Here is a 13,866-nt window from a genome sequence, read left to right as displayed (position 1 = left end):
AAATATGAAATATCCTCTTAGTCCCAGTTAGGGAGATAAATATTCCAAGACATTACACCATATAATTCACAAATTCAATTAGGCTTTATGTCAGTGCCATAACCATTGTATATCATGTGTCTCCAGTGTGTACTGCACGTACCCATATTCCACAGGTTGCTTCCTTTGGTTGATAAATTTTCAAACATCAGGATTTTTTCCCCCTTAGCTAAGAGTGTCTGGAGTTATTTATGAATAGCATAACAAATCAGCTTGATTAAAATCTCTTAAATTGTCAGCATTTCTGTGAAGTAAAACTGCTTCTCTAGATGAGCTAGTCAGCCACATTTCCCTAAAGTATTTTTGCTAAGATCACTTTGTCTTATATATACAGGTGACTTCATCTTTCATTATGAAGATAATGTAGCACCATGGAGAACTATTATTTGTACACTAAGAGATGAAGAATACTGTATATCAAAGAATACTGATTGAACTGAAAATCAGTCAGTTCTCAATTGGGGCAATTTTGTCCCCTAGGGGACATTAGGTGACATCTGGAGATGTATTTGATGAGTAAGACTAGATTGGGTAAGACTCATTTTGTGGATAGAGGCCAAAGATTGTGCTAAACATCTTACAGTGCACAGACAACCCTCTTCAACAAAGGATTATCAAAGGACCAAATGTCAGTAGTGTCAAGGGTGAGAAACCCTGTGATATACTCTGTGATTTGGCAAATAGGAAAAAAGGGTAGAGGGAACTAGAAGACAAATAAAACAAAATGGTGATGGTATGGGATTTTCTTTGAGTTTTTTATTAAAATACAGTTGATTTAATTTTAAATTTTTTAAAATTAAAGTATAGTTGATTTACAGTGGGTGATATTTTTCTCCATTTCTAACTTTTTGGTGATTTTCTATTATAGTCTTTAATAAAATTTTTATTTTTGTAGATTTTTGAAAAATTTTGGTATTACAGAAATTTAGCTTTCCCAGGTACAGGTAGAAATCCTATGCCTATCACTAAATAAATGTTTTTCTTTTGCTTCAAATTTGAACTGTCATTTCTGGTTCCTTCCCACAAAGCCATTGGTCAGTTTGTGTTTACTGAGCATATTCATATTTTGTGTTTAAAAAAATCATTGGTGTATTCAAACCTCCAAGTTCCCAAAACCTGTTTTCACTGTGCACCGTACTCTACATGATGGCGCTGTCTTGCTGGACCTGCTTCTAAGCTCCTTCTGTCCCATTAGTTAGTAGTAGCCACATGGGATACACTACTGCACCAGTAGGCATGGTCATCAGAGGTGGACTGGTTATGAAAGTAGCATTGTTAGTAATGGCTAGTAGAAGAAAACACTGGCCTGATACTAAGATCTCATTGCTAATTCTTGTCCCTTTGCAAAATTTAATATCATAGGGCTTAAATACTAAGCAGTGGTTACAAAAGAGCATGTGTTACATAAAATCACATTTTTCATAGTTAGTACATGGCATCTACTGTGGAACAAATGACTATCCTGTCTCTCTCTCTCTTTTTTTTTTTTTTAAATGCCCACAGAAAATGTACCAGTGAGATTTAATTATATTTTCTTTCAACATGCAGGCAGTGATGAGCAGCTTGGGAAATTAATTTACAATGCTTTGGAAACAGCCACCGGCAGCTTTGTCTTATTGTATGAGTGGGTCCTTCAATGGCAGAAAAAAATGGGTCCGTTCCTTACCAGTCAGGAAAAAGAGAAGATTGATAAGTGCAAAAAGCAGGTATGCATCCCAGATGGCTCACTGATCAAAAAGCCCAATCTCCAACTTAAGGAAGATGATGAAACAAAACAGCTCTGCATTTGATTGGCCAGCAAAGATGACCCAGTATGCTGAGAGAGCTGTTTAACCAAAGGGCATGGTAAAGGAGCAGCACCTTCCTTACAGGTTTTCTCAGCCCCTGCTGCCTCTTTCAGAACTTTCACAGCATGCTCAAAGCTTTCGTAGCTGCTTCTCAACCTCCTCCCCCCTTATTATTCTATTAGTAGCTCTCTGTCCAGTTGGGACAAAGAGGGCTTCATAATTGTACTATTGGCAATTATTTGCATTTTCCCTAATCTTCTGAAATATTGTTTCACAACTAAATTTTAAGGGACTGGAGGATTTTATAGTTCATTTATAATCCTGGGTTTAAAGAAAACATTTAGGAGTTCCCGTCGTGGCGCAGTGGTTAAGGAATCCAACTAGGCACCATGAGGTTGAGGGTTTGGTCCCTGGCCTTGCTCAGTGGGTTAACGATCCGGCGTTGCCATGAGCTGTGGTGTAGATTGCAGACGCGGCACAGATCCCACGTTGCTGTGGCTCTGGCGTAGGCCGGTGGCTACAGCTCCGATTAGACCCTAGCCTGGGAACCCCCATATGCCACGGGAGCGGCCCAAGTAATGGCAAAAAGACCAAAAAAATAAATAAAGAGAACATTTAATATTGCATATTGCAGTGTTACATAATAAATAAAGAGCTTATAAAACAGTAGGTAAGGCATTGTGTTTAGAAACGTATGTATATTTATGACAAAAAGAAAAACGAAGTAAATACACTGAAATCGTAACAGTTGTCTTTGGGTGGTACATTGGATTTTTTTTCTTTTGTATTAGCACTTACTAAAATTTTGACAGTGAATATCTATATTTTTTTGGTAGCTCCCCCACCCAACTGCCACAGTTGGTGGGGACCATGGCATTGGCACCAAGAGTTGTTTTTTTTTGGGGGGGGGGGCTTTTTTTAGGGCCACACCTATGGCATATGAAAGTCCCTGGGCTAGGGGTAGAATAAGAGCTATAGCTGGAGCCTGTGCCACAGCCACACTGGATCCAAGCCACATCTGCAACCTATGCTGAAACTTGCAGCAATGCAGGATCCTTAACCCACTGAGCAAGGCCAGGGATCAAACCCAAGTTCTCATGGATACTATATTGGGTTCTTAACCCACTGAGCCACAACGGGAACTTCAGACAATGAATCTTTATAATCAGGAAAGTTTATTTTATTTTTCGTTTTAGGGTGGCACCCATGGCATATGGAAATTCCCAGGCTAGGGATTGAATCGGAGCTACAGCTGTCAGCCTACACCACAGCCACAGCAACACCAGATTCGAGCCATGTCTGTGACCTACGCCACAGCTCATGGCAACGCCAGATCCTTAACCCACTGAGGGAGGCCAGGGATCGAACCTGCATCCTCATGGATCCTAGTCAGGTTTGTTACCACGGTGGCTCAGTGAGTTAAGGATCCAGCATTGTCACTACAGCTACTGTTCAATCCCTGATCTGGGAACTTGACCTGAGATTTCCTGGTTCAGCCCTCCCTCCCCAAAGAAAATTTTAATGTGTCTTTTTTCTGGGGCTGTATCACAGAAGCTGCTTTTAAAAGCTGTCTCTCTTTACCAACTAGTAGGTTGAGTTTGTGGTTTAGGAGAGAATTTAGTGAAGAGCATTCTCCTTTTCTCCTTTGAAAGTACAGTTTCTATTAAGTATTTTACTGACCAACCCAGTATTGTTTTATGGAATTTTTTTCTGCATCAGATTCAAGGGGCAGAAACAGAATTCAGCTCACTGGTCAAACTGAGCCATCCAAACATAGTGCGCTACTTTGCAATGAACCTCAAAGAGCAAAATGATTCCATCGTGGTGGACATTTTAGTGGAGCACATGAATGGGGTCTCCCTCGCAGCCCACCTGAGCCATTCAGGCCCCATCCCTGTGCATCAGCTCCGCAGGTACGCAACCCAGCTCTTGTCAGGCCTCGATTATTTGCACAGCAATTCTGTGGTGCACAAGGTGCTCAGCGCATCGAATGTCTTGGTGGACGCAGAGGGCACTATCAAGATCACAGACTACAGCATTTCTAAGCGCCTGGCAGACATTTGCAAGGAGGATGTGTTTGAGCAAACCCGAGTTCGTTTTAGTGACAGTGCCCTACCTTATAAAACGGGGAAGAAAGGGGATGTCTGGCGGCTCGGCCTTCTGCTGCTCTCCCTCAGCCAAGGACAAGAGTGTGGCGAATACCCAGTGACCATCCCTAGTGACTTGCCAGCTGACTTTCAGGATTTCCTGAGGAAGTGAGTATCACCGAGATTCTCCCTGACTGCACTCTACTCCTCTACTTCTGCTTGTGCTGGGAGGTGCCAGATAGCTAAGTCCTATGTGTAAGCCAAAAAGTGACTATCAGGATTAGAGTTAATTCTTTGTTCTCTCAGTCCTTTCCCAGCCACATGTTATGTTCTGTTTTCTCCCTTTTGTTTAGCATTCCTCTAACTCCGATGTTCTTCTGAATTTACTTGGGCTTAGTAATAGATTTTCAGACTACTTCTGGGTGACTGCCTGGTGTACCCTAGGAAGTCACTAGGGAGAGATGCCAAAATGCAATACCTCTCTGTCTTTGCTGCTGGTTCCTAAGGGGTCAAAGACAGGACCTTTTGCTTAGAAAACAGTTTAAGGAGTGCCATTCTGCCCCTTGTTCCTCTTAACCATTCTTCATTATCAGTGTCCCATTCAGCTGGAATTCCTTGCTCTAGCCAGAGCATTTTTTGACACCTATAAATTACAGGTATACATTTAATTACAGAGCCAAGTGGTTTTTTGTTTTCTTTGTTTTGAGGTGTGGTTGATTTACAGTATTGTTAGTTTCAGGTATATAGCATAGTGATTCAGTATTTTTGCAGATTATACTCCATTATAGGTCATTATAAAATAATGGCTGTAGTTCCCATATAGTATGTCCTTCTTGCTTATCTATTTTATGTGTAATAGTTTGTAGGTGTTAAAACCATACCCCTAATTTGTCCAAGTTTTATCCACTTTGAGACAGCCCTTACTGATAGATTTTCCTGTGGCCAAAAGTCTTTGTCCAGGTCCTTCAGTTCAGTGATTTCTTTTTTTTTTTCTTTTTTAAGGCTGCACCAGAGGAATATGGAGGGTCCCAAGCTAGGCGTCAAAACGGAGCTGTAGCTGCTAGCCACAGCCACACAGGATCCAAGCCATGTCTACGACCTACACCACAGCTCAGAGCAATGCTGGATCCTTAACCCAATGAGAGGAGCCAGGGATCGAACCCACATTCTCACAGATACTAGTTCAGGTTCATACCACTGAGCCACAACAAGAACTCCAGTTCAGTGATTTCTAGTTTAGCCTTACCTCTGTTCTCAGTCCAAGCTACACCTAGGTTTTCTCAGTTTCTCTGTTAAATAAGATCCTTGCTCTCTGGGTTTTTCTAGATATTCTCCCACTTCAAGAGAAGTGGACTTGGACGGGTTTTTTCCCTACCTGACACTCTGTCTTATTTCTCACCTTTTTTTCTTTTTCCCAGTCATTCATTTTTTCCTCACTTCATCACTCACTACATTTCTTTTCTTTTACCCTTTACATTTCTTTTTCTGTTCCCAACCATCCCCGCTGCCTTTTGGCCTGATTCATATTATTATTTCCTGTCACTCATTGTCTTAGCCATTACAGAAGTGATAGCAGCTGCACTTACATTTAAATAAGATAGTTTCTGTGTACTATAAAATAGAAGTGGATGTGATATACATACAGTTGTAGAAAGTCTTTCTGGATGCTGTATTTTTTTTTTTTTTTTTTTGTCTTTCTGTCTTTTCTAGGGCCGCACCCATGGCATATGGAGGTTCCCAGGCTATGGGTCTAATTGGAGCTGCAGCTGCCGGCCTACACCACAGCCACAGCAACATCAGATCCAAGCCACGTCTGTGCAACCTACACCACAGCTCATGGCAATGCGGGATCCTTAACCCACTGATCGAGGCCAGGGATCGAACCTGCAACCTCATGGTTCCTAGTCGGATTCGTTAACCACTGAGCCATGATGGGAACCCCCTTTATTCCCTTCTTAAAGTATTAAACATCTAAGATTTCTAAAGAAATTTTTTATGATTTCTCTTAAGTGCCATAGGACTTTAAAAATATTTATAAATGCACCCTGACAATGAGGATGACTAAAATGACATCAAAGGGAATATGGTGATAGAACCACTGAAGCAAAGACTCATTTTGTTCTTCAAAATGTCATCATTAGCTTTTGGCCCTTCCTCACTGATCAAGATTGAGTAAAGGTTAGCAATAGCATTATGTATTTTTAAAAACAACACTGAGAAGTTTAAGTAGAACATATTTTTCACATTTAATAGTAAAATGAGTTTCCTGGTGGCTTAGCAGGTTAAGGATCTGATGTCACTGCTGTGGCTCAGATTACTGCAGTGGTATGGGATCAGTCCCTGGCCCAGGAACTTTCACATGCTGTAGGCAAGACAAAAAAAAAAAAAAAAGTAAAATGAAGGACTCAGTAGCTAAAACTTTCCTAGTTCTCTTCTTAGAGAAGAGCTCTAATCTGTCGGTTTTGAACTTGAGATCAGCACTACTTCTTATTCTGTTAATAATGCGTCCTCTAGGCTGATTCATATATTTCTCTCTCCCTGTTGTAGTTAAGAAGCAGCTCCAGGGAAGTGTTTTACTACCTTTGTTGTCCACCCCCAGTTAACAAAAGAAAAAAAAAATTCCCAGACCAGCATAGGAGTGGCATTTCATTTGTAGTAATTTTACTTCTTGGCGAACATTCTTTGGAGAAAGGTTTTGTTTAATCTCTGTGATGGGAAAGAGCCCTGACTCAGAGCCAGACAACCAGGTTCCTAGCCCACCTTTACCCCTTACAGGCTGAGCAACTTAAGTGCCCAATCCTGAATTTCCTCCTGTGGGGGAAAAAAAAAAAAAATGGGGATAACAGTAAAGGTGTCTCCTGTTAAGTAATGAGGTGACTTTGGGAAAGCACCTACAGGTGGGGGCTGGTTGCCGGGGAAACCCAACTGCTTGATTTAGGGCTTTGGAACTTTTCAGTCCCACCCCCAACCTCAGTGGAGGGGAGAGGGGTTGGAGGTTGAATGGATCACGAGGAGCCAGTGATTTAATCAGTTGTGCCTATATATATATATAGCAAAGCCTCCATTAAAAGCCAGAAAGGCAGGGTTCAGAGAGCTTTGTGTTGGTGGACACATGGAGGCACCAAGAGGGCAAGGAGGTTCCAAGCCTCTTCCCAGATACCTTGTCCTGTGCCTTTCTTCCATCTGACTGTTTCTGAGTTATATCCTTTGTAAAACACTGGCAATCTAGTAAGTAAAATGTCCGAGTTCTGCGAGCTGCTCTAGTACATTGAACCTAAGGAGGGAGGGCGTTGGACTCTGGTCTGCAGCCTGTTGGTCAGAAGCACAGGTGGACAACCTGGACCTAGAATAGGTATCTCAAGTGGAGCTGAGGTGGAGCAGTCTTGTAGGACTGAGTCCTTAACCAGTGGGATCTGATGCTGTCTCCAAGTAGATAGTGTTAGATTTGAGTTGAAGTCTGAAACACCCCTCCCCACAGTAGAACTGGGTACAGAAACTTTTATGTGGTCAGATGAAAAAAAGCAAGATGAATAATATGTACACGATGATGTCCTTAAAATAAAATCAATATTCACAAATTAAAGCTATATGTCTTTTTTGGATGTTTACCTAAGGTTTTATTCTTACCAGTAATGTGTTAATATTTGCAAGGAGGAGGTATTTTACTGTTGTAATTGAACTAATTTTAGATTTAGGGGAAAATACAGTATCTTAGAGTAATGCTTTTGTTGCAATCTTTTTTTTTTTTTTTTTTTTTTGGCCTTTTAGATCTGCACCTGTGGCCCATGGAAGTTCCCAGGTTAAGGATCCAACAGGAGCTACAGCTGGAGGCCTAGGCCACAGCCACAGCAACATGGGATCCAAACCGTGTCATGACCTACAGCTCATGACAACACTGGATCCTTAACCCACTGAGAAAGGCCAGGAATCACACCAGCATCCTTATGGATACTAGTCAGGTTTGTTACCACTGAGCCACAACGGGAACTCCTTTTGTTGCAATCTTTTCTTGCTCTCTCAAGGTATGAAATTAGGAGTGCTTTACTTATTAGTACTGTGACATGAAAAAATTAAATGTTATCCTTTATGATGCTCTCTGTCATCACTTTAGGAGTACAGATTTTAAGTCCATAATTCACAATGACTTATAATTAGGGTCAAGTGCTACCAAGCAGTGCTACTTAGGTCATTGTTATGAAAGCCAACCGGCTTAGTTTAGTTACAACAGTGGCTCTCAGACTTTCTCTTGGATTGAAACCACCTGGAGAGCTTGTTAAAGCACAGGTGACTGCTCAACCCCCAGATTTGCTGATTTACTGGGACTGGGGTGGAGAAGAATTTGTAGTTCTAACAAATTCCCATGTGATACTGATGCTGCTGGTCAAGGACCCAGCTCTAAAAAGCACTGGGTGAAATGTATAGCTTGTTTTCATTCATTTAACAAGTTGCAAGTGATTAGTTTCAAGGAATGATAAGTAAAAAAAAGTGATAAAATGTAACTTTCAAAAAGTCATTCTTAATTGTCACCAACATACTTCATACTGTGATGAACATGCTTTATCTAAAGTTTATCCTATTGGGCCACAACCTGTGATCAGCTATCTGATTTGCTTATCCTTTAGGAACTTTTATTTATGACTGGTCCCCAGAAAGGCTTAGTTTAGCATAAGTCATTAATCTGTTAGTGGGAATGAAAATTCATAACCTACTTGTGCTATCTTAACCTAGACTTCTAAAAATGTCATTCCATGAAGGTCAGTCGTCCTGCCTCTAGAGACTGTACCTTTTTTTTTTTTTTTTTTTAATTCACCCACTTGTACCCAGCCTGGTTTTCAGCATGTAAATCCTGCAGGGATGTTTAATGAAATTCACTTATGAGTGGACTTAGGTTCATAGGTAAAATGAATTCTCTAATGTGTATCTTTTAAAAATAAGCCCATAGTTCAAAGCCTTGGCTTAATTAGCATTTATTTTGTGTCTTGCTGAGATTCTTTTTTTCTTTCTCACTGAGGTGTGTCTGCTTAGATGATAAGGAAAGATGGAATCCTCAGCAGTTATTAAAACACAGCTTTATAAATCCTCAGCCCAAAATGCCTTTACTGGAACAAAGTCCTGAAGGTGAGTCTGTTAGCGTTCTTTTCTTATAGCCTATTTGACATAAATTATTTTGAAAATATTTGTAAACCTAAGGCTGGAAGTGACTGCATGGATCATTTATTTTATCTATTTTATGCTGAGCTATCTATAAATGCATTCATTCAACATGTGCATGAAAGCGTTTTAACACCTTCCTGGGTTTTCCCATCTCTTGTATTGTATTGTATGATATTTTTTAAGGCATTTGGAATTTCCCAGGCTAGGGGTTGAATCGGAGCTACAGCTACCATCCTACGCCACAGCAATGTCAGAACCCAGCCTTGTCTGTGACCTACATCACAGCTCACAGCAACACCAGATTCTTAACCCACTAAGCAAGGCCAGGGATCGAACCTTCGACCTTATGGATGCTAGTTGGGTTTATTTCTGCTGAGCCAGGACAGGAACTCCTTTCCTGTCTCTTCTGATGGAGTCTCCAGTGGTTAGCCTCTTAGTGTTGAGTAACCCTTCCTGGGCACGTCACTCTTACAGCTATGAAACTAGATTTCCCTACTGTTATTCAAGCATCAGATGAAGGAACCTCAGTAGAGATTGAGCTTGGCTTCTGGCTCTATTGTTCAGTCATTTCTTTCCTCTTAGTTACCCTCCCTGAAAACTAGGGCAAACTGTATATTTCTACCTGCTTGAAGTAGGACAAGGTGAGGAAAGCCTTAAAAGGCCTGCCAGACAAGAGAGATTTTTTCAAACTCCCAGTCCCTGGTTGTGGCCCCTTCCTCCCACCCTTGCATCGTGGTTATTGGATGTTGCAGCCCTTCCTATATTTCTAATGCCTCAGTTGCCTCTGCCTTTTGTTTTCTGACAGATTCTGGAGGACAAGATTACGTGGAGACTGTCATTCCTAGCAACCAGCCACCCAGTGCTGCGTTCTTCAGTGAGACACAGAGACAGTTTTCCCGCTATTTCATTGAGTTTGAAGAATTGCAGCTTCTTGGCAAAGGAGCTTTTGGAGCTGTCATCAAGGTGTGGTCCTGAGTTGTCCCCAGTCCCTTTTTGAGCTCTTTCTCTGTTCCATTTCTGCAGACTTATGGACTGCTATTTTGAGAATAGGGAGGGAAGTGAATAAGACCATTTGAAACTATCATCAGCCTCCCCTTCGTGGAGTTAAAGGCTTTATTTAAGGTTATACTGGACACATTAAGAACACATCATTTCCTCTTCCCTCTCCTGATGCAGTACATTAACGTGAAAACCACATGATTATAAGGGTACTTCAAGTGGAGTCAAGACCTCTACACAAAGAACATTTTTGTGTGCTTTGGTTCAGAAAGAAAATTGTTCTCTCTTGCTCGCATTTGCTTTTAGAGCTGCTGTAGCTAGAAGGGTGATGGGGTTAGAACCAAAATGGAATTCAGACTGGGAAATGGCCCCAGATGGTCTTTGATGGCTTTTATTTTCTAGCTCTTATTGAGATGGAAAACTACTGATGTGTACCGAAGATGTGCTGCTGTTAGTCTTGCCTTCTTCATTCCAGGCTCTTCGGGTGACCTTTATTATCATCTGCCCCTGGGGAGAGAGATTTCAGCTGTTATTGTATAATTAAGCATTTTTCTGAATTTAGGAGACCCAGATTACTGTTTTCAAATCCATATGAGATTTATGTCATTTTACACATAAGAAGGTGGCCCACTACTAATAGGGCATGTGTCTGTTTAGAATTCTGAGAGTATTATTAGGAAGCGGTATTTATATTACTAGAGAAGGCCTTTTACACTGAAGAAAGAATGAAAGTAGTTTTTCTGTGGTAGTCAAGGACAGAAAGACAAACTTAAGCAAGCTTTCCAAAAGGAAGTCATAGTAGCACAGGAAATTTTCAACTTTCTTCTTGAAAGTAGAGACATTACAATTGAGTGATTAAATAGATCTACTTTGGGCAGACAGATATCCTTTTCAGGTAATCATGGTTATCTTTAAGAGGAGTGGATAATTGGAGTTCCCGTAGTGGCTCAGTGGTTAACGAATCCGATTAGGAACCATGAGGTTGCAGGTTCGATCCCTGGCCTCGATCAGTGGGTTAAGGATCCGGCGTTGCCGTGAGCTGTGGTGTAGGTCACAGACGCAGCTCGGATCCCGTGTTGCTGTGGCTCTGGCATAGGCCGGCGGCTACAGGTCCGATTCAACTCCTAGCCTGGGAACCTCCATATGCTGAGGGAGCGGCCCAAGAAATGGCAAAAAGGAAAAAAAAAAAAAAAAAAAAAAAAAAGGAGTGGATAATTGAAGTATATATTATCCCTTTAATTCACACCATAATTTTGATCAACTCCCTTTAACTTCTTTATAGTTTAGAATCTTGAATGCAAAACATGATCAAACTTCCTTTCCTTACAAGTACTTAAAAAGTGCCTAGTAAAGTTCATATAACAAAGCACCTTAGTAACTTAAACCTTCATGTTTTTCTTGTGGTTTCTCCATATGAGAACCCCAGAGCCTTCACATCCCACCTCTATTTTCAGGTTAAGGCCATCTCCTTAAAGATCTAGCATTTCATTAGCAGTTGGACCCATTACTGTTGATGTACTTTTTTGGGGAAAGGACTGCGCCTGAGGCATGCAGAAGTTCCTGGGCCAGGGCTCAAACCCTCATCACTGCACTGACAGTGCCAGATCCTTAACCTACTGAACCACAGGCAAAAAACCCACCTATGCATTTTAATAAATGAATTCCTAGGAGTTCCCAGTCAAGGACATAGTGCTTACCAAACCAGACTTGAGTCAGCTCACCCAAGTGCAATAACGACAATCTACTGACACTGGGATGTATTTAAGGAAAGTGCAGGATTTATTGCAGGTGCCAAGCATGGAGTAAGGGCAGCTCATGCCCAAGAGACCCAAACTCCCCAGTGGATTCCAAGGGAGCGTTTTTTAAAGTCAAGATGAGGGAGAGGGTCACAGGGTGTTATGATCAGCTCATGCACAGTTCTCTGATTGTTTGATGGTGAAGTAACAGGATAGTGTCAGGAGTTTTGATGGTGAAGTAACAGGATAGTGTCAGGAGTTAACATCATCAGTCCTCAGGCTCCAACTGGTCTGCTCATCATGCAGTTCCTTTCTTCCATCTGGTGGCAGTTTTAGTTGTAGTATCTATAAAAAAAACTCAGGAATGTGCATTGTTATCTATGTTCTTCAGGAAAGAACTAAAGATTCTGTGACTACTACATGGCAGATTCACTTTTTATATTGTTACCAGTTATCTTGGCCCAGTTGCCATTTTTTTCTTACTAAATGTTCACATTCTTCCGGTCATTGTTGAGTCAGCCTTTCCTGACACAGGGGAGGCCTGGGAGATGAAAGAGTTTTTTGGTTTGTTTGTTTGTTTGTTTGTTTGTTTTTGTCTTTTTTACCATTTCTTGGGCCACTCCCGTGGCATATGGAGGTTCCCAGGCTAGGGGTCAAATTGGAGCTGTAGCTGCTGGCCTACGCGAGAGCCACAGCAACTCGGGATCTGAGCCGCATCTGTGACGTACACCATAGCTCATGGCAATGCCAGATCCTTAACCCACTGAGCAAGGCCAGGGACTGAACCCGCAATCTCATGGTTCCTAGTCGGATTCATTAACCATTGCACCACGATGGGAACTCCAAGACTAAAGTTTCTTTTACAAGTGGGCATTGGACTTAGGGGCACCTGTCCCAGGAAGGGTCCTACGTGGTTACAATAGCATATGTGATGTGTACTGAAACTTGAGTTTGGGAGACAGTGCCAAAACTTACCCATGGCTTCCACTCTCTTAACATAGCAGTAAAAGAACACAGTGCGGTCATTTTGGGGGGAGCACATTTCCTAGTTGAGGCTGCGTGCCAGGTGGTTCACACCTTGTCTTTTAATCTCATGACATTCTTATAAAATAGGTTCATAATTACCCCCATTTTCTAGATGAGAGAACTGAGGCTCAGAAGTTACATCATTTTCCTGAGGTTACATACATCAACTAAGAGATTTCAACCAGCATTCAGACCAACACCTGTTTTACTCAAAAACATGTTTCTCACCACTATCTAAGAAAGATACTCTGAAACTCAATTTTATAGTATTCCTTTCTCATTCCTAAGAGTAGTTTTGGGTATAGAAAGTAAAGCCTCTTGATGCTCTATTTTGTCTTTTGTAACCAACTAGTTTCTCCTTCTGTTAATGGTCAGGTTGTTGGTTTTCATCACTTCAATTGACCTGCATGGTTGGGACTAGAATGTTAACAAAATTGTATAAAAAATACTTTGGGCAACCCAGTTGTATAGTGAAACTGCCGCTATGGATGCCTCTATGTAGGCTATGGAGATTTGCCTTTGAAACATTTTCTTGAATTTTTCTTGTGTTTTTCTTTTATTCTTAATTGTATTATTCTGGTTTCCTTACATGACCTCAGTTGTAATTCTTCGGTCCTAGTAACAAAATCAGTGGGCAATCATTGTGTTAATGCCATTTGCTTTTATTTACTAAGCACCAGTCTCTGTGAGGCTTTGACACAGGTACTTTACTCACATCATTTCATTTAGTCTCACAGTCACCTTTGAGGTAAGGGAAGTGGCAAAATGCCATTTCATAGATTTAAATACTGAGTTTCAAGGAAATTAAGTCATTTGCTCAAGCTCTAATAAGTTGAGAATTAGAATTTGCACACAGGTCTTTAAAACTGTTGGAGTTGAGTTTGTGTTTTAGTGACTTTAAGTGTAAAAAAATTTTGGAGAAAAACTAAAATCATCTTCTAAAACTTTACACTGAGTTTAGAAAATATTTTTTTTTAAAACAAGGTTGAAAAGGCGACAAGGTTTAATTGGAAATTTAGATAGCAGATGTGATATTGG

At 41.0% G+C, this 13,866-nt stretch overlaps 1 protein-coding gene across 11 annotated transcripts in view; it reads left to right on the top strand.

The window, feature by feature from the left end:
• EIF2AK4 (eukaryotic translation initiation factor 2 alpha kinase 4) overlaps positions 1–13,866 on the top strand; it is a 110,423-nt gene that overhangs the window by 40,031 nt on the left and 56,526 nt on the right. For 8 of the 11 annotated variants that reach the window (XR_002345549.1, XR_002345552.1, XR_002345543.1 and 5 more), the window contains 4 exons: positions 1,588–1,745; positions 3,546–4,081; positions 8,925–9,031; positions 9,873–10,030. Coding sequence is in view for 3 of the 11 variants with exons in the window: in XM_021097878.1 (XP_020953537.1) it covers positions 1,588–1,745; positions 3,546–4,081; positions 8,925–9,031; positions 9,873–10,030 (959 nt within the window). In the remaining 8 variants the exon portion in view is untranslated. The remainder of the gene's footprint in view (positions 1–1,587; positions 1,746–3,545; positions 4,082–8,924; positions 9,032–9,872; positions 10,031–13,866) is intronic. The other 3 variants (XR_002345551.1, XR_002345555.1, XM_021097886.1) reach the window with 1 other exon arrangement.

This window comes from Sus scrofa, chromosome 1 (assembly GCF_000003025.6).
Source record: "Sus scrofa isolate TJ Tabasco breed Duroc chromosome 1, Sscrofa11.1, whole genome shotgun sequence".
In the NCBI taxonomy this organism is placed as follows: domain Eukaryota; kingdom Metazoa; phylum Chordata; class Mammalia; order Artiodactyla; family Suidae; genus Sus; species Sus scrofa.
The sequence above is the reverse complement of the archived record's forward strand: the minus strand, read 5'-3'. Positions and strand labels throughout refer to the sequence as shown.